Source organism: Phodopus roborovskii, unplaced genomic scaffold, assembly GCF_943737965.1.
Source record: "Phodopus roborovskii unplaced genomic scaffold, PHOROB, whole genome shotgun sequence".
In the NCBI taxonomy this organism is placed as follows: Eukaryota; Metazoa; Chordata; class Mammalia; order Rodentia; family Cricetidae; genus Phodopus; species Phodopus roborovskii.
Window position 1 is genome coordinate 9,459,809 of NW_026125281.1, and position 27,073 is coordinate 9,486,881.

General features: G+C 48.3%; 1 protein-coding gene across 1 annotated transcript; it reads left to right on the forward strand.

Annotated features, from left to right (window-relative positions):
* Positions 1 to 15,911: 15,911 nt before the first annotated feature.
* Prdm14 (PR/SET domain 14) lies at positions 15,912 to 27,038 on the forward strand. The gene is made up of 7 exons (XM_051196270.1): positions 15,912 to 16,575; positions 16,987 to 17,040; positions 17,137 to 17,294; positions 18,720 to 18,987; positions 21,982 to 22,184; positions 23,259 to 23,360; positions 26,796 to 27,038. The coding sequence occupies exons 1-7, from the start codon at positions 15,912 to 15,914 to the stop codon at positions 27,036 to 27,038; spliced, it is 1,692 nt and encodes a 563-aa protein (XP_051052227.1).
* The last annotated feature ends 35 nt before the right edge of the window (positions 27,039 to 27,073 follow it).

Here is a 27,073-nt window from a genome sequence, read left to right on the forward strand (position 1 = left end):
GGTGGCTCACAGCCATCTGAAATGACATCTGATGCCTGTAGTGGCTGGCATCTTGTTTTGCCAATGAACTTAGGGTGGTGGCGAAGTCTTCTGGTATGCAGGCAAACATGAAGATAGAACACTCTGTGCATAATAAATATTTGTTTTATTTTTAAAAAAAAAGACCTTGCCTTTTAAATTGTTTTTCTTGTGAGCTGTAGAGATGGCTCAGTGGTTAAGAATGCTTATTGGAGGCTGGGTGGTGGTGGTGCACACCTTTAGTCCCAGCATTCTTTAGGCAGAGAGAGGCAGATTTCTGTGAGTTCGAGGCCAGCCTGGTCTACTGAGCAAGTTCCAGGACAGTTTCCAATGCCACAGAGAAATCCTGTGTCCAAAATAAATAAATAAATAAATAAATAAATAAAAAGGCTTACTGGAGAGACACCTCAGTTAATAGCACTGACTTCTCTTCCAGAAGACCTAAGTTCAATTCCCAGCACCGGCATGGTGTCTCAACAGCTATTTATAACTCCTGTTCCAGGGGATCTGACACCCTCACACAGACATGCATGCAGGCAAAACATGGATGTGAATAAAATACAAATAAAAGGATGCTTATTGGATTTCAACAGAAACGGAGTTCAGGTCCCAGAGTCCAGGTCAGGAGGCAGACTTACAACTGCCTGTATCTGTCAATCCCAGGGAATGCAGTGCAGTCTTCCTGACTTCTGCAGGTACTGCACTCAGGTGTACATATCTACACAGAGAGGAAACACCCGTACACGTAATTAAAAATAATTATCTTAAAAAAAAATACTTAACATGGCAGTTAGCACTCTGACATCTCAATCCTCCCAGAAAAGCTAGGAAAGCGTATTCCTGTTGAGATTACATTACACTTTGTGGCAGGCATACATAGGCCACACCTATTCCCCTCACTACAAATACTACTACAGTCCCGAATCATAAATTGTTTGCTTTTTGAGACAGGACTTCTGTTTTTTTTCTCCTTGGCTATCGTAAAACAGGACATGCCCTGGCTATGTAGACCAGGCTGGCCTTGAACTCACAGAGATCCACCTGTCTGTCTCCTGGGTGCTGGGATTAAAGGCGTGCACCACCACTACTTGGCAAACTATTCCTATGTTTATATGGAAGCCACAGCATACCTGTAGAGGTCAGAGGACAGCTCTCAGGAGTTGGTTCTCTGCCTCCGATATATGGGCCCTAGGGATGTAACTCAGGTCACCAAGCTTGGCAGTGAGCATCTTAACCAGCTGCGCCATCTCCCCGGCCTTCAAACTGTTGTTGAGAATTGCATGTAGTGTTCTCTAGTTCACTGGGGTTAGGTATGACACAGGAGAATATATTGGTAACACTTAGTAGGCTGGTTTGGTACTAACATGAATAGTGTGACTACAGCAACCTAAAACGCAGGTCCTAAACTGCATGCAAGTCTAGTGGCTCTGTTTGTTTTCCCTTCTCTGAGATAGGGGGACATTGACCATTGCAGGTGGTGGCCTGAAGAGGATTATGCTAGGGTAAGCTGTGCTGCAGACAGCAGCAAGGCTGCATAGTGGCAGGAAGTGCATCTAACTTACCAAAAGCAAACAGTCTGCTGCCTGCCCTGTCCATCTTGCTCTTGGATAACTGGCCAAGCCAAAGTAAACTTTCTCCAAAACTTTTACTGAAGCTACCCCCACCCCACTGTGCTGTTGCTTACAAAGGAAATTGGATCTTCATCTCAATCTTCCTCCAGGAGCATCTGAAAGTCACCTTGTAGCGCAGGCTGGGCTTGAACTCCTCCCGCACCAGTTTCCTGCATGCTGAGATTGTTGGTGTACCCTATCACACCCAGGCTATGTGTTCTCTGAGAAATACTGCTAGCATGTTGCTGGACCCTGGACAAGACAGAAGCCCTAACCACAAATTCTATTGTGTCCCTAAAAGACCATTGAGAATTAGATTCTGCTGGAACCAGCAAGTTGTACCCCAGAAACTGGTGAGCGAATGAAGAGCAGTGTGCCACAGGAGAGAAGCAAGGCCAGCTGAACCCCGGCCTGCCAAGTCACGTGTGCCCAGGGCCATCGTAACACACATGGTAGAGGTCTGCCATAACCGTCCCTGGGCCAGTGAGATAGCTCTGCAAGTAAACGCACCTTCACTGAGCCCGAGCATGATAGGAGAAACGGTTCCTCCAGCAAGTTGTCCTCTCGCCTAGTTGGAGTCACTATTGCTCTGATGAAATCCGTGCTCTAAGCAACTTTGGGAGGGAAAGGTTTATTCAGCTTATGATTCCTCCTCATAGTTCATGATCAAAGGAAGTCAGTATAGAAACGCAAGCAGGCCAGGAACTAGGGGGCCACGAAGGCCTGCTTTTTGCTGGCTGCTTTCTTTCTAAGAGTTATTTATTTATATTTACTATGTGTACAGTGTTCTGCCTGCATGTATCCCTGCATACCAGAAGAGGGCACCATATCTCATTACAGATTGTTGTGAGCCACCATGTGGTTGCTGGGAATTGAACTCAGGATTTTTGGAAGAGCAGCCAGTGCTCTTTACCTCTGAGCCATGTCTCCAGCCCCTCAGCCTGCTTTCTTAACAAAATTCAGGACCACCAGTCCAGGGATGTCCCACCCATAATCACACACACACACACACACACACACACACACACACACACACACACACACGAGGCCAGAATACCGAGCTGGCAGAGGGTGTCAGGATTGAAACACTTAACAGACCACCAGGAGAAGTGAAGAGGAAGCTGCCACCTTTTATTACAGAGAGTAAAGGGCTTATATACCCCAGCCAGGGGATGGCTAAGCACAGGAGGAAATCGTGCACCACCCACACCTGGGTCAAGGCACGGGCTGTGCACACCGGAAAGTTATGAGAACAACCGTGTTTGATCAACCTTGAGAGCACGGGAGTTCTACAGCTGGGCAGGGAGGAAGAGAGCTGTAACCGACAGGTACTTAAACTTCCCAACAAATAATTAAGAAAATGCCCCTCAACTTTGACTGTAGCCCGACCTTCGACATTTTCTCAACTGTCTCCCTCTTGTCTGATGACTCTAGCTTGTGTCAGCCCATCCTCTGACCTCCTTACATGTGCCAGTGTGGGCACTTTCTCCTGCCAGAATGAATAAATGGGGGGCAAATAAATCAAGTCCTCACAAGAGCCCAAATTTACAAGGAAATAGCAGGAGACGGTGTCCCAGATGTGCCTTTGTTCATGGTATGGCTCCATGCACAGCCTTACAGAGGGGTTTGTATGCCCTGCAAAGCCCAAGCCTGGTGTACATGTCAGTCTGCTATCAAGGGGCCATCGGGTACCCTGAGACAGTGGCTCTGACAGAAACAGTCTTCCCAATGGGAGATTATTATGCAAGAACTGTATAATAATCCGTGTAATCTCACTCAGAGAATAAAGAAAAGTGCCCTAATCTGAGTACAAATTTCTCTCACCGAACCTAGTTACTTGCGTGAGCATCTCAGTACTCAGAAGGCTGAGGCAGGAGGATTGCCGGGAATTTGAAGCCCGGTTCAGCTGAACAGTGAGTTCCAGGCTAGTCTGCAGTAAGAGTGTAATGCCGTTTGAGAAAACAAATACGAAGCCCCGGCCAGTGATCAGCGGTCAGACCCTCTGCTCAGAGGCTTGGAATAAAACCAGCAGACTGACAAAGGTACACTACGGAGAGCCGGTGTACAGTTCGAGCATTCTGGAGCCGCACATTCGTGCAAACAACGAACACAAGAACAGCCCACACACAGCCAAGCAGATGCAATACCTGGCTAGCTGACACAAGCCAGGCTTCCTCATCAGCCTCAACAGACATGGTTGGCACAGGAATAGAGTGGTCAAGACGGAGCCCATGCATGAGCCCTGTGGTGAGAGGCTTCTCTCTAAGTGAGACAGACAGATGGAGCTATGGCCCTGCGGACTGCCCCGCTGTTTAAGCTTCATATACCCATTCCAAAATGGCAACAAACAGACCGCAGACCGCTTGCCCACTGGGGGGCCCCAGACACTAAGGTAAGTCCACATACAAGGCGACCAGAAGGGGGAGCCGAGCTGCAGGGCTAGCTAGGGGAGCAGGCAGCTGAATGCTCACTGGGCAGAACTCAGTCCCTGGTTTGTCTTTTCAAGGCTACTGTTTCCCCTGGTCCGCTTTGGGGTGTTGGCTGGCTCTTGTCAGGACTTCTCACAAAGGAAGATTTTAGCCAGCCTCTGTTCTGTAGGAGGGTGTCTCCTTTGGTCCCTCCCTCCCCTCCCCTCCTCGGAGGATGGTGCTTCTACTGGCTTCTGTTGCTGTGATAAAACACTGACTGAAGGAAGTACTGGACAGGGACTTATCTTACATTTCCAGGTCACTGAGAAAAGTCAGGGCTGATACCACAGGCTCGCTCTTGCTGGCTTCTTCGGCTACCTTCCTTATACAACTCTGGACCACCCGACCAGGGACGGTACCACTGCAGTGGGCTGGGCCCTCCTACATCAATCATTAATCAAGAAATGCCCCACAGACCTGATGTAGGCAATTCTCAACTGAGGCCCCTCTTTCCAGGTGACTCTAAGTATAACTTTAAAAGTTCACAGTCTTTAAAAAAAAAAATGACACTTAAGCCAGGCACTTTGGCACAAACCTTTAGTTCCCTAGAGACTAAGAGAGACCTATCCAAAAAAAAAAAAAAAAAAAAATCCAATTGAAGTCCTCTGGGATAATCATTCCATAGGGCTCCTTGTATGGGCTCACAAAGTATGGGCAGTGAAACCATTTTTCTTGTACCTAAGATTGTCGCAAAACAACGTAGTTATCAAGGTGCGTGTTTGCAATCCCGGCACTCCAAAGGCAGAAGAAGCCTTGGCTACATGAGAACACAACTCAAAAAAAAAAAAAAAAAAAAAAAAAGGACAGGCACTGGCTGGCAGCCAGGCCTCCGTAAGTCAGACCCCAGTATACCCCTGTGCCCTCTGGTATTCACTGGCAGGTGCCAGGCAAGGCCTTGCCCAGTTACTAGGTCTCTGTCTCTGTGCGTCAGTGACTAAGGTTCTTTTGTTATCGTTTTGTTTTGTTTTTATTGTTTGGGGTGTGTGTGTGTGTGTGTGTGTGTGTGTGTGTGTGTGTGTGTGTGTGATTTTGGTTTGGTCTGTTTGTTTTTGAGGAGGATGTCTCTATATAACCCTGGCTGTCGTGGAACTCATTATGTAGACAAGGCTGGCCTCAAACTCGGAGAGAGCCTCTCTAGTGCTGAGATCAAGGTCATGTGCCTCCATACCAGCAGCTCTTCTGCTTCTTAGCCCGGCCAGGGCTATGGGTCTTACCCTACTCAGGCAATTGAAGTGGGAAATCTTGGATGGAGCCCGGGGCGCCTGGGCAGCTGAAGGAGCCTTGGAGGTTGGCATAAGCAATCTCCCTGCTGCGGGCAGAGGCTTCATGTGTAGCAGCCTCCTGGTCCTGGACAAGTCCTGGCGGCAGTCTGCTCTCCCATCAGTGAGCCGCGGAGAGCTGCACTGTGAAGGCTTCAGGTTTCCCCGGAAGAGAACAGGAACCTCTAGGCCCAACTGTTGCTCAGACTTAGTCTCTGAGTGCTTGCTTCTCAGCAGGGACCTTCAGCAGTTCTACCGCCTTGAATGGTCTCAAGACTGAGGCCAGCCGGGCCCAGTGGGACCCTAGTTGACTAACTGTGGATATGCCAACAAGGTAAAAAAAAGAAAAAATCCAGTCTGCTGCTCCCCAGTCATCCGCTCAGGAAGCCTCTCTGATTATCCGTGGCCCTCCTCCAGCCTGCTTGCAGTCAGAAGGCTATCTGTAGCAGGAGGCAGGAGTTTGGGGAAATCAGGAATGGTCCAGAGACCTGGCAAGCCTAGCCTGGAAGGATTAGAAAGAGAATCCCACTGAGTGAGGGCTCTTCATGCCCTTACTCAGCCACACCACCTGCTAGGCCCTGTCCTCAGCCCATGTTTGAACGTCTAACACACATGCGCAAACAACAGTTTATGTGTTCCTGCTTTCCAGAGACTGGTAATGCTTGACCAGGCTAGCATAGTAACGGATAGGAATGTGAGCTTGCAGTTCTAGTACTCTGGAGGCTGAGGCAGCAGAATCAGGAGCTGAAGGCCAAGCTGACTAACAAAAATAAATAAGAATAACAGAGAAGAGTTCGAGACTAATTTGGCTCAAAAATAACAATGAAGCCAGGCTTTTAATGGTGCACGCCTTTAATCCCAGGACTCAGGAGACAGAGATAGGAAGATATCTGAGTTCGAAAGCAACCTGGTCTACAGAGTGAGTTGTGGTGATAGATTATGATTTTCTAGAGCTTGCCTGAGGGTTCAGAAAGCAAAGTCAGCCACAAGCCAGGCAGGGGTGGTACCCACCTTTACTCCCACCTCTTGGGAAATCGAGGTAGACCACACTGAGCTACAAGAAATATATCCAGTCCTAAAGAGAAACAGCTCACAGAAAGATGACCTCAGCACTTGGGATCCCAGCATTCATGCGAGGTATTTCAGACTGGGCCTGGGTCCCAGAGCTATACTCATTCTCCAGCCACACTGAGGATAGGCAGACACTGAAGTCCCTAGCCACACTGAGGAGAGCAGGGCAGGCTGAGTGAACCTGAGGAGCAGTGAGGTCGGGAGCAGTTTGAGGTCGTCCCTTTGGTCTGAGCTGAGGTAGAGGTGAGAGCTGGTGGCCGGCTGCTTTGCTTTTCTGATCTTCAGCTTGAAGTTCGAACCCCAGTATCTGTCTCTGGGCCTTTTATTTTTCATGCTATAGTGAGTTCCAGGACATGGAAGGCAACAGAGAAACCTTCTCGAAAAACCAAAAAAAAAAAAAAAAAAAAAAAAAAAGCGCTGCTCCTAATTGTTTGTAACTCTAGTTTCAGGGGACCTTCACACACATACATACATGCATACACACATACATGAAATAAACATCAATAAATTATTTTTAAAAATCATAGAACAGTAGGTATAACATATAATCACATAACATAATGTCATATGACACTTTATCTATTAGACTTATTAGACTTTGGAGGCTGTCCTAGAACTAGCTCTTGTAGACCAGGCTGGCCTCAAACTCACAGAGATCTGCCTGCCTCTGCCTCCCGAGTGCTGGGATTGAAGGTGTGGGCCACAACCACCTGGCTAGGACAGCTCTTAACCAATGAGCCATCTCTCCAACCCTGTTCCTGTGATCTTGAGGGTTCAGTGCTTAGAGACCAATGCATGCAAGTTTTCTCATGAAAATCTGGTTTCTTTCTTGCTTCCGGCTCTCAGCAGATAGGGACTTTTAAACAAACCTGTCCTTTTTTTTTTAGAGCTATCCAGCATGGCCAAGGAGGGAATGCTCTTTGAGATAGCACTTGCAAGCCCTCTGTCAACTAAACTGTACTAGTGTTTTTTGCCTTTTGTTTTGTTCTTTTTTTTTTTTTTAATGAGACAGTGTTCCTCTGTGTAGCAGCTCTGATTGTCCTGGAACTCACTCTGTAAAGCAGGCTAGTCTTGAACTCGCAGAGATCCACCTGCCTTTGCCTCCAAGTGCTGGGATTAAAGATGTGCATCACCACTGCCCAGCTACATATCTGTATCTTGATGCCTTCCATCTATGATTTCCTGTAGCAGTTTTGGTTTCTTGTCTGGTTGTTGTTTGTTTTGTTTATTTGGATTTTTTATTTTGCTTTGAAACAGCGATTTATATAGCTCAGGCTTGCCTCAGATTTGTTTGTGGCCAAGGATAGCCTTGAACTCCTGATCCTCCTGCCTCTGCCTCACAAATGATATTGGAGGCATGTATCACCTTGCCCAAGTTAAAAATCTTAATTCTCTTTTTTTAATTTTTAAAATATTTTGCTCTTATACTAAGCCTGGACTAGATGACCTTGTCTCAAAACACAAATACAACCAAAAGCTCATAAACAAGCAACAAAACCTGTACTGGACAAACAAGCTGGATGTTGGGAGTGTAGCTCGAACTCTTAGGGTTTCTGTCGCTGAGATAACGCCATGACCAAAAGCACCCTGGGCAGGAAAGGGCTCATTTCAGCTCCCAACTCATGGGTCGCTCTGTCACTGAGGGAGTCAGAGCAGGCACTCACACAGGGCAGGAACCTGGAAACTAAACTGATGCAGAAGCCATGGAGGAGTGACCCTTACTGGTTTACGCTCCCAGACCACCAGCCAGGAAAGACCCCGGCCCACGTTAGGCCCTCCCTCATCAATCAGTAATTAAGAAAATGCATTAGACTGTGGGGACATTGTCCCAGTTGAGGTATCCTCTTCCAAAACAACTCTAGGCCCCGTCAAGGTGACATAAAACCTAGCCAACACACTCACTGAGGAAGAATATATTTAGTGTGCACAACACCTCAAGTTCAATTCCCAGTGACCCCAGTCCCCCAAAAGTAAAACAAATTAGAAATTCACGAAAAATAAATTCTATTATGAATGCTTTAGCACAAAAGGCTGCGGGTGCCCCCCCCCCAAAAAAAAACTAGCAATTCTTCCAAAGGTGCTGGGCATTGGTGGCACACGCCTTTAATCCCAGCACTCGGGAGGCAGAGGCAGGCAGATCTCTGTGAGTTCGAGGCCAGCCTGGTCTACAGAGCTAGTGCCAGGAAAGGCTACAAAGCCACAGAGAAACCCTGTCTCGAAAACCACCCTCCCCCCCCCCCAAAAAAATCTTTCAAAGGCTTATTTTCTAGGATATTTTTGGCTCAGGCAAGCACTGAGAGAACACCACCCCATCCCCGTGACCCCCCCACCCACCCCCACCTCCCACCCCCTCCCCACTCCCAACCTCTCTGATGCCACTTACTTGGAGACCTGAGTCCTGACCTTGGCAACAGAGCCTCCTAGGAAGGCTAGCATGAGCAGATACCTGACACAGGAGAATTGGACCTCCAACAACTCTCTGTCCTTGGCATGCCTCACCCTTAACACTTTGTTTGGGTTTGTTCAGGAAAGGTCTAACCTAACCAAGTCTTTGATGTTTCCATTTAGGTGCCAGAAAACCTCCCTCCCGCAGAGCTTAGTGAGGGGACCTACTATCCTCTCCAGTAACAAAGGGTTTATGTGCATTGCCCGAGGCCATAACACTGATCACCTCATTTAAGTTTCTTCTACACCTTTGGAAACTTCCTTTGGAAGTTGTTTCTTTGGAAACAACCTATTGTAATTGCAGCTGCTTAAAGAACTATAGCTTACTTGTAGTTGAGCTAGCTTAGAAACTACAAATAATCTCTTTCACTTACACCACTCTCCACCTATCCATGTAGTTCCTTCAACTATGTGATATTCCTTTTCTAAAACAAAACAAAACAAAAAATATGCCAGTGGGCAGTGGCGATGCGCGGCTTTAATCCCAGCACTCAGAAGGCAGAGAAGCAGGCCATCTCTGTGGTTCAAGGCCAGCCTGATCTACAGCCAAGGCTACACAGAGAAACCCTGTCTCAGAAAAAAAAAAAAAAAAAAAAAACCAGAAAATTCCAAACTGGAATGTCTAATGCTCATTCCTGCTCTGTGCATGCTTACTTTAAAAAAAAAAATTGTTTTTGGGGGATTTTGACATGGGGTTTCACTGTGGAGCCTTGGCTGTCTTAGAACTCTCTCTCTGTAGACCAGGTTGGCCTTCAACTCAGAGATCCACTTGCCTCTGCCTCTGAGTGTTAGGATTAAAGGCATGCACCACCACAGTAGGGCTGAAAAATAATTTTCTTTTCTCCTCAACAAAAAGAGAAAACTAATATACACAGATACTAGATACTCTTTGGGACCATCTAAACATCAGAATGCTCTGGAATAAGTTACCTTAGAATGGATCCCAGTCAAGGTCAAAAACTCTTAAAATGCTCTGCTGTTAGGAGCATCTAGTATGATCTGGTTACTAAGGAAAGTGTTCTGTACAGTTATTTTCCCGAAGCAGAAATCCCTTACAAAAGTACTACTGGACATCAAAATAACCCCAAACCCAATGAACCAGAGTAAGTCCAAACCACTCATTGTGGAAGGCTTGAACTGAATACGGTTATCAAAGAAAAGGTGTGGACACAGATGTGGGTGCAAACTGACAATGTTCTTGGGTTGCCACAGCTTCTTCCAAACTCAAGGGTTTCTCTGTGTAGCCCTGGCTCTCCTGCAAGTCTCTCTGTAGACCAGGTTGGCCTCGAACTCAAAGATCTGCCTGACTCTGCCTGTCAAACACTGGGATCAAAGGTGTGCACTACCACACCCAGAAAAATACGTTCTTATCACCGCAGGTTGCCGCTCCAAACACTGAGGCTGAGGCTAAGAATGTCTTACCTGCTATCTGTCACTCCTGGCAAAGCAAGCCATTAAGGGTTGCTGTGGGCAGAGCCCTCTAGAGTCATTCCTACTAGAAATTAAACTCTGGGCTTCATTCATGCATGATACCATACAAACACTATGAGTGAATCCAACCACTGAAGAGGAGTATGAATGTGGCCTGGTTGCTGTCTCCTTTCTTGGGGATGCACAAAAACTCCCTGTGAAACAGCTAAGGCCTTGGCAGTTCACTAAAACACCCCTACTGTCTTGCATGGTGAATGAAAAAAAGGGAAGGAAGATGGACTAGCCTGGGTCCCCTGAGCCAGGCCATCTGAGTCCAGAGTAGTCACGCCCCTGAGCCATGTGAGGAGGAGGGGAGGGAGAGATGGGGACAACGTACAGCCGCCAGGAGGCCCAAAGGTACAAAAGAGCCGGTGACCAAAATGGTTGGAGTATATAGGGAAGGGCAGCCGGGCCCTGGGCTGGAGAAATTTGGGATAGTGGGTAGAGTATGCCTCCCAATAAGGCTCTGTAACGGGTAGGGACTGGCGGATGTAAGAAGAACCCGGAGGCCAGGTTGGTTTTGATATGTTAATAGACCGTTAGTCCCGGGCTTGAAAGCAAACAGGAGGTGCCTCACTCCTTTATTCCCAGCGCCTGGAGGTAGAGGCTGGATGAGTTAAAAGCCTGGTCTACAGAGTGAGATCCAGGACACAGCCAGGGCTATTCAGAGAAAGTCTGAGGGAGAGAGAGGTACTTACTGTATGATTTCATTTTACCAAGAACGGTCAGGGAAACAACTGTCAACAAGGCAGCCGTTGGCGGGATCGGGGGCAAGGGTTACTTGGGAAGGGACTTAAAGGACTTTCTAATTGACTACTTTCCTTTTTTCCCCAGGCTGTCCCCAAACTCACAACTTGCCTTGACCCCCTGCGTGCTGGGGTACGGGGTAGACCACCACAACTGTTTCATAACCTGTGCTGTCATATCAGTAGGGACACTGGTTTTGTGCAATTGTCACAGTTCATGGTACAGTAAGGATGTATGCATTTCGTGTGTGTAAATGTGAGGATGTGTGTATGTCATGACAGGTCAGGGTTTCTTTCAAACAGCTGCAGAGGAGAGATGGCCCAGATGCAAGTCACATCATGAGAATGGAGTGGGCCCCCTAGGAACACACATAAATATCCACTTATCCACTACATGTGGCAGAGACAGGCGAGCCTTACTGGGGACCTGGGGGGGGGGGGGAGAGATCAGAAATCTGAAGTCACCCTGAACTATACACCCATTCCAAGGTTGCCTAGGCTACACAAGACTCTGTGTCAAAAGAGAGGAGACAACAAAAACTTTTTCTATAAATAAGCGTTAACTTTTACTTAAACATATACTCTGTATGTTTTTGTAGGGATGGAGGGTACTGACGACCCTTAATTTAACCACAGTGTGGCCAAGTGTGGTGGCATACAACTTTAATCCCAGCATTCGGGAGGCAGAGGAAGGAAGATCTTAGTGAGTTTGAGGCCAGACGGGTCTGTGTAGCAAGCTCCAGGTCAGCCAATATAGAGAGGCACTCTCAAAACAAAACAAACGGTCTATGTGGATATCAGACCAAGAACCTCAAATAGTCAGGTCATGGGCCCTGGGGGAGAAAGCCCGTTACTACACCTTTGTTAATTGGACATATTATTAAACTGACTGCTAATGACATTTGTTATACCCGTAGAATACATCCCCTTTGGGTATCTAATAGTCCTTTCACAGAGGTCTCCTAAGACCATCAGAAAACAGAGACTGAAACTCACAGTAGTACCAAAATTAGAGTTATAGAGTTGCAACAAAAATAATTTCATGGTCAGGGATCACTACAACATGAGGAACTATATTAAAGGGTCCAGGCATTAGGCTGGACTGCTGTGGATGGCGATTAACGCAGAGATGCACAACTGGCCAAGCCGAGGAAAATAAGAGACTGGGATTGTTTAGTCCTAACTGGAACACACATACTGTACCCTGACTTCCCAGGGGCCTTGGGGGAAGACGGGGCAGTAAGACTCTGGGAATCAGAGGCAGTCTTTTGGGCACAGCAGGGTGGCTCCACATTTGAACCCACAGCATGAGCAGTAACTACAAGCCCAGACCAAATCCCAGTATGGACAGGGGAATGGAGCCCCTGGTCCTGGTAAGAGAACCAAGGTCCAGCGGAAGGCTGTACATCCCAGAATATTTGGGCAGAACAACTTGATCTTGATGTTTTGTTTTTTATTGCTGTTGTTTTTGAGACAGGATTTCCCTGTGTAGCCCTGGCTGTCTGAGAACTCAGAGATCTGCCTGCTTCTGCCTCCTGAGTGCTAGGATTAAAGATGAGTGCCACAAAGTCTGGCTTTGTTTTTGTTTTTTAAACTACAACTTGGGATGAATGGGAAGGATCAAAACACGCTGCTCAGAGAACTAATAAAAATTCTAAAAATAAAAGCTTGGTGTGGAATCGGGGTAAGCCAGCAGTTTTATATCCAGGAATTGCTTCAAGGCTGGCTGTGGAAGTACACATTGATACTTGCATATCTATTCCCTTTGATACTTGTATAACCGTTCCCAGAAATTGCTTCAAACATTGTAAAACTGGCAACAGTTTAAATACCAGATAGCTGTCGATAGGAATAGCATTGATCCTAGCATACTCATGAGGAATGATGATGATGATGTTTTAAGAAACATGGCTTAGTGGTGAGGAGCGTGGACTGACTACTGCTCTGGAAGAGTACTGGGGTTCAATTCCCAACACCCACATAGCAGATCACAACTGCCTGTAACTCCAATTCCAGGGGACCTGACACCCAGGGCAAAACACCAATGCACATAAAATGAAAATAAATAAATTGAAAAGAAAAGTCATGGCAACTGCCGGCCAGGACCCTGCGTCTCTAGTCATTTCCACTTCGTTTGGGAAAATAAAACCCTGTGAAATGACAGTGGTTGTGACCCTTTTTGGGCCATCGCGAGCGCTTTGGTGGGCGCAGTTGGGGACCTAGCCTGGCACTCAGTCGCGGGGAGAACAGAGCACCGCCCTCACGAGCCAGCAGAGCCTTAAGTCGTGGACCTCCTGGTCTTCTCACACACCAGGGACACGGCCTGTAGCATCGGTTCACCGAGGCCCTAGAGGGACCCAGAGGACCCTGTTCTCCACTAGCTTTAGGGCCTCCCAATGGTGTCCAGGCAGTAGACGGTTCCCACCTAACCTGGCTCTATGAAAAGTAATCAAAGCACTATCCGTCCCCGAGGTGAGAGTTTGCGTCTTCCTCGCTCACTTGTTACTCAGAGAAGTGGTAAGGACGGGGGCGATGAGGAAGCTGGCCAAGGTCACCAGCGCCGCCGCCGCCGCTGTGGTTTTCTCCACCCTAGGTGCTTTGATCTGCGAATGTGAATGGGTTTAAGCTTCCCTTTCACTCTATTCATCGCTGGCAACGGGAATAAAAATGCGGTCGTTGAGCACAAGGTGCAAGTCTGGACCTAGGTTCTCAGAGCCTCGGGTCAAGGTCGCAATCCATCTTCTGAAGGGTCAGCTGAGGGGGCGTGGCGTGGGGAGGCTGGCTTTCGGTCACCAAGAAGTAAAAGCCACGAAAGGACCCCCGGGACCTCGGCAGCGGCGGGAGCACAGGGCTCACCCAGCTCTGGAGCGCCTCCTCCTGGCCTTTGGGATAGCGCCCAACCCCTCAGCGGGTGACAGGGGCAAATTTGACCAAGAGCGATTCCAGAGTGAGGCTCAGCCTCCCAGATGCCACCTGCTTTGTGTGCGTGTGCATGTGTTGGAGACCGAGTGCAACATTTGTTCGTTTTCGGCTCCCCTATCCAGTCTAGGGTGTGGAGAGGATAGGGGTTGTGCATAAGTGTTCTTAAACTCTGGGTTTCCTACATCGCTTTAGGGTGCTCTGTGTGTGTGTGTGTGTGTGTGTGTGTGTGTGTGTGTGTGTGTGCGTGCGTGAGTGCGTGCGTGCGTGCGTGTGTGTGTGTGTGCGCGCAGAAGGGCTTATCGTGGGTCCTGGGCAACAATCGCCACGCTCTGGCTCCCTGACACCGCTAGACTGGAGCAGCAACAGTGCCTGCCAGAAGAAGACGGGCAATAGCGCTTCACAGGATTCCAGGGACAGGTCTAGAGAACTGTTAAACTAAGTGGGTCAGTGGGTGATCGAGTGCTGGCCAACGGCTGTAATGGGTGTGGATGGAGAAGACTTATCAGGGAATGTTCTGGGCCTGATGTCTCCTAGTGCTGTGCTCTGCAAGTAACCTGAGGCCCAGTCGACAGCACACTCCCTCTTAACGCCCGCTCTGCCCTCGGGGGTTTTCGGAAGTCTAGGGTCCTGAGATCCAACGGGTGCCGCCCTACCAGTGCCTGGAGGTAGGTGCCTGACGCCTGCGCGGAGGGACCCCCAAGAGTTACAGGCTTCCAGCCCGGCAGGCAAAGGTAAGCTGCAAATCGCTAAATTCGTTTTGCAGATTTTTATTTATTTATTTTTTGCTTTGTTTTGATTTGTTCTTCTTGTTTTTGTTTGTTTGTTTGGTTTGGTTTGTTTTTTGTTTTTTTTAACTCCATAATTGAAGTTTTTTGCTCTCCACCTCCCGAGTTGCATTGTATTTGGAGCCCGGCGCCTTCCGAGGCTCAAGGGAGATAGACAGAGACTGCCCGGTGGCTGACCTCTTCTCCCGACCCCATCATGTTCTTTAACTTCTGAGTCACGACCCTGCTTGCATTTCTTATTGGACTCATTGATCTTGTCTTTGAGACCCACGCACCCGGATGGGACTTCACTCCCCAGCCTTGGCGAGTTCTCTCCGCGGCCACTAAGGCTGAAGCATTTAGGGGCTAGGACCGCAGCGGCGGAGGTAGGGTTAGCGACCACCGAGGCATCTATCTATCCGCTGCCTGGCCTGGGACTTATCATCGCTGGGTTCCCAGAGGCGTCCTGGGTTGAGATGACTGGGTTTACAGAGAGACTTCAGAGGTGGCGAGAGAGGGATGCGGATCTCAAGAGGGGCAACGCTTGTCGTTCCTCTCCTTGTGGCCGGGACCACCAGGAACTGCTGGGATCTAGCCCAACGCCTGGAGCTCGGAACTCCGTCTGCACTGTCGGTCCCGGAGCCATCACCTCCACAGGGAACTCAAGAACTCCTGGAGACACCGCCTGCTCCGAAGCCGGTGCACGGTCTTGCCTTAGTTATCTGGATGGAGAAGGGTCTAGAGACCCAGGAGGAGCGTTTTGTTAAACTGAGAGTTAGAAGGGAATAGAAATTGAAATGTGTTTTGCAGGAGCCGGGTTGGGGGTCAGGTGTACTGTAGGTATTGGAAACAAGCAGTTCTTAGCCAAGGCGCTTTCGGGAGCAAAAGGGAAGGCGACCTGAGCCAGCACCTTCCAGTAGGGCGAGATTGAGTGAGATTTTTCGTTAGATGTTTGACCCGTTCGGGGTTTGTGCCATTTGCATTTTTTATTAGGGTTGGCGTGATGGAATTGGGAAGTTTGTCCGTTATCTTTGACTTGGGGCTGGCTGGGGTGGGAGAGGGAACGTAGGTAAGGCCACCTAGGACCCTTGGGCTCAGCAGCTTCTGTTTCTCGCAGATCCGTGAAGCTCATCTTGCGATGGCCCTGCCGCTTCGTGGGGACAGCGAGTCCCAGGACAAGGGGAACAATATGCCCCAGAATAGCCACCAGCACCTGGCTGCCTACTATACGGCCTTCCCGGGTTGCAGCCACTACAGGAACCTCACCACTACCGGGGGCGATTTTCACTCTTTCGGGAAGCTGGCGGCTGCAAGGCCGGGGTCCCAGGCGATGGCTCCTCTCAGTGCTTTTCGGATGGCTCCTTCCTCGCTGAACCCTAGTCTGACTGTGCAGAGCGAGCCACCCTACAGTCTGCCCTGGTACAACAAGTTGTCACCATGGTATATAATGCCTCACTTCACTGCAGACGTACCACGACTGCTAGACAGCGAGTACACGCGCAGCACTTCCAGCAGCCAAGATTTGGTCCGCGACCAAAGCAACAGAGGCCGCTGGTGCGGAGCTGAAAATTCACCTCTGCCACCCCCGGTCATTGCTTCGCTCTTACCTGAAGGACTGAAGACCCCCCAGTCCATATCGGTCCCTCAAGCCCTGAACCGAGATGGGGAGTTGCCGCTTCCTAAATTCAACTTCACTGAGGAGGAACTGCGCTTAGTTCTGTATGGGGTCATCGCAAGCCCGGGGCTCCCAGCCGGCACACACCATGCAATTTCAGGCATCCTGGTCCCGGCAGCCAGTTCTGGTAAGGAAATCTATATCCAGCGTCTGGGTGGGGTGGAACAGGTCTGGGCCACAGTGTGTTGAAAAGAGGACTTTAAGTGCAGCTAATTTAGGGCGGGTGGCTGTCAGTCAGAACCTCTTGCTCAGGTCTTCCTCGATTAACTGTAATTCCTGAGGTTGGTTTCAGTGAGTTCTGAAGACTAGGAGGAAAATGGTTGCACTAGTGGTTATGGGAGATGTACAAAGCATCAACGTGATAGTTTGCAAAGGGGAGTCCATAACCCACTGAACCTTGCCCAAAGGGTGTTCTGAGTGTCAACGGAGCCAAGTGTGAGCAAAAAGGCAGATACACATCAGACCCGAATAAATGAGCTGGCTCAGGAAGGCGCACATTTATTGCTAATTAAAATAATGTAAGGCTGTCTTTTTCTAGGGTCTAATGGTCTTCCTAAAATCCTGGACAAAGACTCCCTTCAGCTTCCAGAAGGTAGGCTGCACTCCTTGCCTGGATTATTTTTTTTCAGAACTGACCCTGACTCACTGAACTCATTTTCCTTTCCTCCCATGCCTTGGGTTCGCCTAGGTCTATGCCTCTTGCAGACAGCATTAGGTGATGTCCTACACTTTGGTGTGTTCTGTAGTAACTTCATTGCCAAAGGAGTGAGATTTGGACCCTTTCAAGGGAAAGTGGTCAATGCCAGCGAAGTGAAGACACACAGGGACAACTCTAGGATGTGGGAGGTAAGTGCGTTTCTGGTGTGTTTGCTGAAACTGGGGAGGGTGACCTGAGGTTCGAGGTCCCTCGAGCACTTTGCCCCCTGCTGAGGAAGACAATCAGTGTTCACTCCAGCACGGAAGGAATCTGCTTTGCAGTGGGTGAAGTGATTTTGTAATCTGTACCGAACAGCTATGGAATGTACATTTAAAGAATTGTCACACTATGTTATATTTCATAGACGAAACCTGGTGCTTTCACTATGAGAGTGCTCGAAAATAAAAGCTTAGATGTTCATATGGCTTTCTTATCAAATTAGCCAGGAATTAACAAAACAAACCTGACACTTTCCAAGTTCATGACTGCTTAAAGGAGGCTGTTGAGAAAGCAGTGGCATTTCATTTACAGAAACCATTTGTTGGAATATACCAGAGAACTTAAAAAAAAAAAAAACCCTTCAGTACCTTGACCCTGAGCTTCTCTGGGATGTAGATCATTTGAAGTTCAGGCATCGTGGAAGACCCGAACCAAACAGTTGTTGCCAATGAAATAGGATGGATGCTGAAGCTGTTGCACTAGGAGAATTGAAATGCAGCTCCATCCCGATGCCTACACACTAGCCAGAGATGGTTAGTTAATCCATCAGCGCCATGTTAAGAGCAGGGGTTAACTGAAACCTATCCCTTGCTTATAAAGGTAACATGTTAACCGTATAAAGGTAACAGGTTACTCTTAGAAACTCAGGGGTCAAGAGTGAGTAAGTGTGGGGAAACCACAATAAAGATAAAGGCATGAGTCCGCTTTGGTTTTTGTTTCTTTGTATGTAGCCCTAGCTATCTTGGAACTGGTTTTGTAGACCAGGCTGGTCTTGAACTCACAGAGGTCCACCTACCTCTGCCTCCCAAGTGGTGGGATTAAAGGCGTGCACCACCACCGCCCAGCTCCTGAATCCTTTTAAAAAGTGTGTTGTTACATAATCTATGGAGGGTCTGGAGAGAATGCTTGCCTGGCACACCTAAAATGCTGAATTCCCTCCTCAGCTCTGAGGTGGTAGTGGGTGGATTACAAGTTCAAGGCCATCTTTGACTATACTTTAAATTCAAGTCCCACCCGGTCTACATGAGACCCTGTCCAAAAAAAAGAAATGTTTACCTAAGTTTCAGGAGTTTATATGCAACTTCTCATATGGAAATCTGATTTATAGAAATGTGTTCTGTAGTAGGAACTTTTGTTATAAAGTTTAAATTTTATAGATCAGGCAAGGAAAAAAAAAACAAGTAAAAAGCAAAAGTTCATGCCTATTTGGGAATGGCAGTGTGCTCTTATTGTCCCTGAACTCAGGAAACTATGGCAGCATCACAAGTTTGAGGTCAGCCTTGGGTACATAGCGAGATGCCGTCTCAAAACAAAACGAGCACAGAAAGCAAACCTCATGTCTTACTGCATTTTAGATCTTTGAAGATGGCAACTTAAGCCATTTTATCGATGGAAAAGGTTCTGGGAACTGGATGTCCTATGTCAACTGTGCACGCTTCCCCAAGGAGCAGAACCTGGCTGCTGTGCAGCATCAAGGGCAGATATTTTATGAGAGCTGCAGAGAGATCCACCAGAACCAGGAGCTGCTTGTGTGGTACGGAAACTCCTATGAGAAGTTTCTGGAAATTCCCACGAGCCTCCAGGTCACTGAGCAAGGCAAGCAGCTGTGTGAGCCCTCTGAGGGTGAGTGTCTCCCTCTGCCCCGTCAGTGAGCATCTACCAGTATAAGAACTGAACCCTTCCCCTAATGGCTCCCAACCGAAACCGAGGAGACCACGTTAAGAGGATTCTAAGAATGAGGCCCCACCCAGCAGAGGTGGAGCGTTGCCATCTTTCCACAGCCTCTATTTCTAAGGCCATCTTTCTTCCTCACTCCCATCCTTCCTTGAGAATAAAAGTCAAATGAATGAATACATGCCAGTGTTCTATGAGTAAGCTCTCTCAAATGGTGGGCTGCTGTAACTACTGAAGGTGGAAAATCAATTTAGTGATTGAGACCAGCATTAAAGGGGAAAAAAAAAGAAATTAGAATAGGAAATATCGATGAGAATCACTTAAGAAATACTAAGTGTTCTCACACTCTTTATATAGATACATCATGTGAGACAGGGTGTCCAGTGAAAACTGCATTTTTCTCAGCTGAGGCTTCTTGCACCCTGCACAAATACCATTGAGAGCTGCAGAGGCTTCCAGCCCCTGGACCTCGTGTGGCTGTGCACGCCTTTAATTACTGCACTTGGGAGGCAGAGGCAGGCAGATCTCTGAGGTTGAGGCCAGCCTGGTCTAAATAGTGTGAAGTGACAGAGTTACATGGTGCGACTGTGTCTCAGACAAAACAATAAAAACCTCACCACTTCTAACACCTAAGATGAATTTTAATGGTGGTAAACTGGAAAAATGCTGGCCCAGGATTCCGTTTTCAATACCACCCTACCCCACCCCCTTTTCTTTTTGAGACGGTCTCCCTGTGTAACCCAGACTGGCTTTGAACTCAGAACTCTCTGCCTCAGCCTCAAGTGTTGGAATTACAGAGGTCCTGACTGTTAAGCTTGGGGTGTGTGTGGCGCTTTTGTAGAGATGTTAGTTCTAGTCAGGCGTGGGGTCTGAGACTGTGTGCATCTTGATCAGCTTCCAGGGGAAGCTGCTGGTCCCTGGATCTCATCTGGGTGGTAAGGAGACAGGAGCACTACTCCGCTGCAGGGATGTGTCTCTAGAATTTGCCCCTTTTAGGAGAAGGGTGGGGCTGAGTCCTCAGACCATGCTAGAATGCTACGAAGCTGCTGTGCCACTTAACTGATTTCCAGGCTTGAATCTGCGTTCGCTTGTTTTGCCTGAGACATTTTCATGCAGTCTAGGAGAACTGATCTCTCTGCCTCCAGCCCCCAAGTCACTGTGGGATTACTGGCCTGCAAAGCCACGCCCAGCTCCGAGCTTTTTATTTATTTATTTAGATTTTTTTTTTTTTTTTTTTTTTTTTTTTTTGTACAAGGTCTCACTACTGTAGTTCTGCCTACCCTGGAATTCACTATGTAGACCAGGCTAGCCTTAAGTTTGAGGCTTACACCAGCACCATGCTGGGATTTCAAGTGTGGGACACCATACTCGGCTTTAAAGTTATTCCTAAAAATCACCTGCCCCACCAGTTTTTAGACACAAGAGTTTGGGAAATACTGACCTACTAAGTGGGAGAAAATGTGACGTACTGTGTGTATATACAGCATCACTGTAGTGTAATACATGGCCCAAAGAGCAGGTAAATCACGTAAGCTGTGTCCATCACACTATGGTGATGGTCGACATGCCTGTATTCCTGCTAGACCCTTCAGTGCAGGGAAGGAGGAGTGTAGGTTCCCTAGGCGCCCGCTGCTCTCAGTGTGTATAGATTGAAGGAAGATGATGCCACAGGAAAGGGGGGGTGGGAGAAGGTGACTCGGGACCAGAGGCAGCAATGACCAGGAGACATCTACTGGTGACTAGGCAGGAAGGGATGAACAGACTCTTCCATAGTCTGAGTGAGGATTTGGAGGACAACGGTGAGGTTTCCTCCAACTTCTGCAGTGGGCACACGGAGCAGGAACAGGGCTGCAGAAGAAGATGGACACGATTCGCTGTGGTCTGTGGCAATCAAAGTTCTCTCATCCTCAGTGCCAAACCAAGGGAAAGGCTGTCTCCATCGCTTCCAGAAAGTACTTCAACCATTGAAAAAAGATGTGCTTAATTAATGTGGGAAATAGAGAAGAGGCCCAAAGTTACCTGTGGTGGTTCACACCTGTACTGTCCTGGCTAGGATCACAGCTTGCAGTCACAAAGCTGGGAGCCTGCAGGCAGGCAGCTCAGCAGGTTGCAGGGCCCCTTCCAGATGCCTGGGTTGGTGCAACGCTTCCCAACAGCTGGTCTGCACTCAGCCTTTCTTTTCTGTCTGCCTGCCTGCCTGCCTTCCTTCCTTCCTTCCTTCCTTTCCTTTCCTTCCTTCCTTCCCCATTGACAAAAACAGATTTACCCTTCATCTGACTCAGTTACGTGTGCGCTGTCCGATAGAGACCCAGTCTGGCTGGCCTCCAGTTCTCAGCCTCCTTCCTGCTCAGCCTCTCCATCGCTGAGATTACTGGCTTGCCCACACTGTGATGCTCACCCCTATTTTGCTATGTGAACACTCTAGCTGGAATCATTTCCACAAAGTTCAGAACAGTGAACTATGAACTCAGAGTGGGCATCACTGGGAAGCTGGTTATGGGTGTCCTGTTGGTACCTTTGAACTTGTAGCTCAGGCTGGGGGTTTGTGTTTTTAAATGGGGATCTTGGGATTAACTATTAAAGACAAGTATAGTGTAGCTCAGGATGACCTCAAACCCCGGCGCAGCCAAAGCTAGCCCTAAAGTTTTAATTTCTGCGTGGGTTAACAGGGGTCCCAGCATACCCAGCTCTGGTGTCTGTCCCCTCCCTCCCTGCCCCCTCTCCTCAAGACATAACAGCCCTGGCTGTCCTTGAACTTGCTCTGTAGACCAGGCTGGCCTTGAACAGATTTGCCTGCCTCTGCCTCCCGAGTGCTGGGATTCCAGGCGTGGCCCTCCGTGCCTGGCTGGCTGCTGATGGTTTCTCCAGTCCCGGTTGAGGGAAGTGAAGAGGAGGGAAGGTGGCTAACACACCTTCCAGCACTTACACTCCTGTGTTTGACAGAGTCTGCCGAAGGGTTCAGATGTGAGCGCTGCGGAAAGGTGTTCACCTACAAATACTACAGAGATAAGCACCTCAAGTACACGCCCTGTGTGGACAAGGGGGACAGGAAGTTTCCATGTTCTCTCTGCCAAAGATCCTTTGAGAAGAGGGACCGGCTGCGCATCCACATCCTCCATGTCCACGAGAGGCACCGGCCCTACCTGGTGAGCAGTCGGAGGTTTGGTGTTTGTCTTCAGATTCTATTTTCTTTCTTTTTGGTTTTTCGAGACAGGGTTTCTCTGTATGGCTGGCTTTGGAGCCTGTCCTGGCACTCGCTCTGTAGACCAGGCTGGCCTCAAACTCACAGAGACCTGTCTGCCTCTGCCTCCCCAGTACTGGGATTACAGGCGTGCGCCATCAATACCCAGCTTTCAGATTCTATTTTCACACACCCCTAACCTCCAGAGCACAGGGACTCTCAGGGCTGCCTGGAGGACTCGATGTCTCTCTGCCTCATACTGTGGAAACAAGTGTGAGCCTGGGTCAGGATTTGTGCCAGGGCGGAAAGGTGCCCCAAAAGAGTGCAGGATAGGCTCTTTGCCCATCAGCCCCCAAATAAGGACATGGAGACTTATTAATTATGATATCATGGTTTTTAGCTTAGGCTTGTTCCTTATAACTCTCATAACTTAACCGTTTTTATTAATTTATGCTCTGACACGTGGCTTTTACCTCTCTCCCATTATGTGTGTCTGACTTGCTGGCATCTCCCAAGTGCCTAGATTCATCCAAAGTTCCTCTCTCTCCCTGGAAGTCCCGTCTATTCTCTCCTGCCAGCTATTGGCCATTCAGCTCTTCATTAAACCAATCAGAAAGAATTCTTAGGCAGAGACACATCTTCATAGGGTACAAAAAGATTATCTCACAACAGAGGAGACTTGGGGCGTGGTTTGTACTGGAGGCTGGGGAAGGAATTAGGCCGCTGCACATTTATTTACGTCCATTCAGGCATTAGGCAGTCACAGCTGCAGAGGAAAGCCATTATCACAGACCGTGGTCTTGTAAGGATGAAGAGCAGCAATGGTACCAGCAGGCCCTTCCACTGCTCTACCAGGCTTTGTCAAAAGGACACAATCAACTTCATCCATAAAGAGAGGACGGGGCTACATGCTCTTGTTACAGTACTTTAGAAATTACGTGTGTATGTGTGCGTTTGTGCATGTGAGTACAGTGAAACCACCTGTCAGAATTGTTGGGGAGAGATGAAATTTCAACTCTAATTTTTCTTTCCTCTTTAGTGTTCAACGTGTGGGAAAAGTTTCTCACAGTCTTCCAGCCTGAATAAGCACATGAGAGTTCACTCTGGAGACAGGCCATACCAATGTGTGTACTGTACAAAGGTAGGAGAGGCTTCCTTTGGTGCCAGCCCTCTGTAACTGGGTCATGAAACCTGACATAATTCATCTTGGGTAAATAGTTGATTACCAACCAGCCGGCATTTCAAGTGAATTCCAGGCCAGTTAGGATTACATACAGAGACTGTCTCAAAAAGATAAAGTAAAATAATTTTAAAAGAATTTAAGGGTACCGCCTTAGCCAACGTTGAGCCACGCCTTTGGTGCGTACTTGACTGTGTAACCTTGAAAATTTCCTCTGGTAAATGTGGGGCAGTTATAGTTGTTGGCTCCCATCAGTCAGCGTATATAAAACTTGCATCATCGTTCCTGACGAACTGTAACCACTGGCGTGTGCTGGGATAGTCATTCTGGAGGGCCGGTGCAGAATTTTGCATCTCAGAACACCGAGCAATAGAGGTTGAGAGGGCTTGAAGGTTTGGATTCTAGACAATGGTTTGAGCATGTTTTAGGAATATTATAAAGCGTCTCCTTGTTTTAAGTGGTGATGTGCATCTGTGTTGTCTGATGTGGAGCTCCTCCTCTGCAGCTGCTTGAGAGCACAGAACTGGAAACACCCAGGCACGTGCAGCCGTCTGCAATCTCAGGCTGAAGTGCAAGGACTAGGAGTTCAAAGCCAGCCTAGGCTCACAGCACGACCACTCCCCCCTCCAAATAAAACAACCAAAAAAAAAAAAAAAAAAACCCACAAAAAGAAGGAAATGTTTCACTAGCCAGACTTTAAATCTCCTGAAGCCAGGAGTACAAGGTTCACACTCCTATTGAAGGACGGCACTCTAGGCTTACTTCTGTCCTTTGTCATTTTCATGCCCTACAATAAATAATGCTGTAAAGGGAAAAGAGAGGCGTCTTAGGGTTTTATCGCTCTTAAGAGGCACTATGACCATGGCAACTCTTCTAAAGGAAAGCGTTTAATTTTCAGAGGTTCTGTCCATTATCATCATGATGGGACATGGTGGCATGCAGGCAGATGTGGTGTTGGTTTTACACCTTGACTTGCAGGCAACAGGAAATGCTCTGTGTCATTGGGTGTGGCTTAATCATAGATGAGGCCTCAAAGCCCGCCTCCACAGTGATACACTTCCTCCAACAAAGCCACACCTAATAGTGTAGTCCCCTTTGGGGCCATTTTCTTTTAAGCCATCTCAAGGGGATCGTAGAGGAACTGCCAAACTTCCCAGAGAGAAAAAAGCATTAAGCCTAAGCCAGGCACATGCCTGCAAACCCAGTGTGTGAGACAATCAGGCGTTTAGCATTAATTAGCCTCTGCTACCTAGTGAGCCTGAGGCCAGCCAGCTAAGCTACCTGAGGTGGCCTGTGAGGGGGCTAGGTGGTTAAAGGAGCCTCTTGCAGCCTGAGCTTGATACCCCAGACCTACACGGTGGAGGAAGAGAACCAACTCCTTCTGCAGGTATCTTTTACTTAACTCATACCACCCCCTCCATAACGAATAAAATTTAAGAGTAGAACAAATTCCTGCAGGCTGTCCTCCGATATATACATGGATACTCGCGCGTGTGTAACGCACACACAACTGTAAAAATAAACATAGAACAAAGCCACAGCCTAAGGAAAGCGAAAGTAACCCTGTGGCTGCACAGGGCGGATGGGGGGACTCTGGAATAAAAGTGTAGTCTTATTTATTTATTTAAATTTTATGGATTTGGGCGTTTTGTGTGCATGCCTGTCTGTAGCACATGAATGCCTGGTGTCGGAAGAGACCAGAAGTTGTCAGAGCCCCCCCCCCCCAACTGGGGCTGTAGATGGTTGGGGGTTTCTAGAATGGAGCCCAGGTCCTTTGGAAGAGCAGCCAGTACTCTTAACCGCTGAGCTGTCTCTCTAGTCTGCTCCACAGTTGCACTTTTGAGGCATGGTTTGTAGTACAGGTTGGACTCGGATTCATTCGCATCTGAGACTAGCCTTGAAATTTTCATCCCCTTCCTCTACTAGGAGTGCCCGGGTGACAGGTGACAGGCACACTCAGCATCTACCTGTGTCACACCTTGCTTGCAAATTGTGCTGAGCTATGGAAAGGCATAATCGATGAGGGTACCTGGGTAACAGGCATACAGATCTCTATGCCTTTTACAGCTTAATGCAAATCTACAGTCCACGTGTAAGTTACTAGATGAAGCCAGGGGTGGTGGTACACACCTGTAGTCTCAGCACTGAGGAAGCGACCCCAGGAAGATGATGAGTTCAAAGCCAGCCTTGGCACTGCAGAGTGACCACCACTGACAACAGCAAAGACTAGAAACAAAAGAAGGAAACCAATTAAAATTAGCCTCTTCCTTGGAAATGCCACTCACCTTCAAGTACACCCAGAATGCCCTTTGGAGTGTGGCATAATGGCACATGCCTGTAATCCCAGCACTCGGGAGGCACAGATTGCCATGAGTTCAAGGCCAGCCTGAGCCACATAGTGAGACCCTATTGTGCCCTTACCAGACTGCAAAGCCAGAATTGCTCGTTCCCGTGCTTTCGGATTGTACTGTAGATTCTTTTGGGTCACACCGTCTAGGGTTAAGGTTGACAGCGATTGCTTTGTTTTTGTAACCCCAGCCTAACAATCCACATCTTTACCTGGCAGTCCCGGTGAGCGACATCTGAAGATGCCTTGTTCTAGTATGTGGTACTCAAACTGGCCAGGATGAGAAATCTCGTCCTTTTAAAACTCCAATTGTTTTATTTAATGTTGTGTATGCATGGGGGAGGGGAGACAGTTGCTGCGGATGTATTTGGGAGATCAGAGCACAACTCTGGAGAGTCTACAGTGGACCCCAGGGACCCCAGGGATCAGGCTTGGTGGCAGACTCCTTTACCTGCTGAGCTGTTTCACTTGCCCAGTCCAGACATTTGCTTTTTCTTTTTTCTTTTTTTACTAAGGTCACTGCTGTTGACCACAAATGTTCTATATAGTGTTTCCCCTCCTCTCTCTCCCCCATTTTTTTCTTTTCTTTTGCTTGTTTGTTTGTTTGTTTTTCGAGACAGGGTTTCTCTGTATTGTCTTGGAGCCTGTTCTGGAACTCCCTCTGCAGACCAGGCTGGCCTCAAACTCAGAGATCCTGCCTGCCTCTGCCTCCCAGTGCTGGGATTACAAGGCATGCGCCGCCACCACCTGGCAAAATCAGAGGTGCTCGTAAAACACAGCAAACAAATAAGGCAGCCGTGGTGCATGCCTTTAATCCCAGCACTGGTGAAGTAGAGACAGGAGGATCTCTGTGAGTTCGAGACCAGCCTTGTCTACAAGAGCTAGTTCCAGGACAGGCTCCAAAGCCACAGAGGAACCCTGTCTCAAAAACCCAACCAAGCAAGCAAACAAGCTGATGTGTCCATTACACAGGGAAACGCCCCCCTTCCTTTGTTGTGCTGCCCAGCCCATGGAAGTTGGCTTTTCCTTCTGTTTGCCGCCCTCTGCAGAAGTTCACTGCCTCCAGCATACTGCGCACGCACATCAGACAGCACTCCGGCGAGAAGCCCTTCAAGTGCAAGCACTGTGGGAAGCCCTTTGCGTCGCACGCTGCACATGACAGCCATGTTCGGCGCTCACACAAGGAGGATGACCGTGCCACCTGCAGTATTTGTGGGAAAGGCTTCCTGAATCAAGAAGCTTTCTGTGACCACATGAAGTTCCACAAAGATTGGGAGAGCAGAGCCAAGTGAACACCACCAAGGACTCTGGCTATTCCCGGTCACAT

Excerpts from the sequence above, each read along its gene's own strand:
- Prdm14 (XM_051196270.1), top strand. The coding sequence starts at position 15,912 with ATGGCCCTGCCGCTTCGTGGGGACAGCGAGTCCCAGGACAAGGGGAAC. Across the intron at positions 16,576-16,986 it reads GGTCCCGGCAGCCAGTTCTG|GGTCTAATGGTCTTCCTAAA; the intron begins GTAAGGAAATCT and ends GTCTTTTTCTAG. Across the intron at positions 17,041-17,136 it reads CTCCCTTCAGCTTCCAGAAG|GTCTATGCCTCTTGCAGACA; the intron begins GTAGGCTGCACT and ends GGGTTCGCCTAG.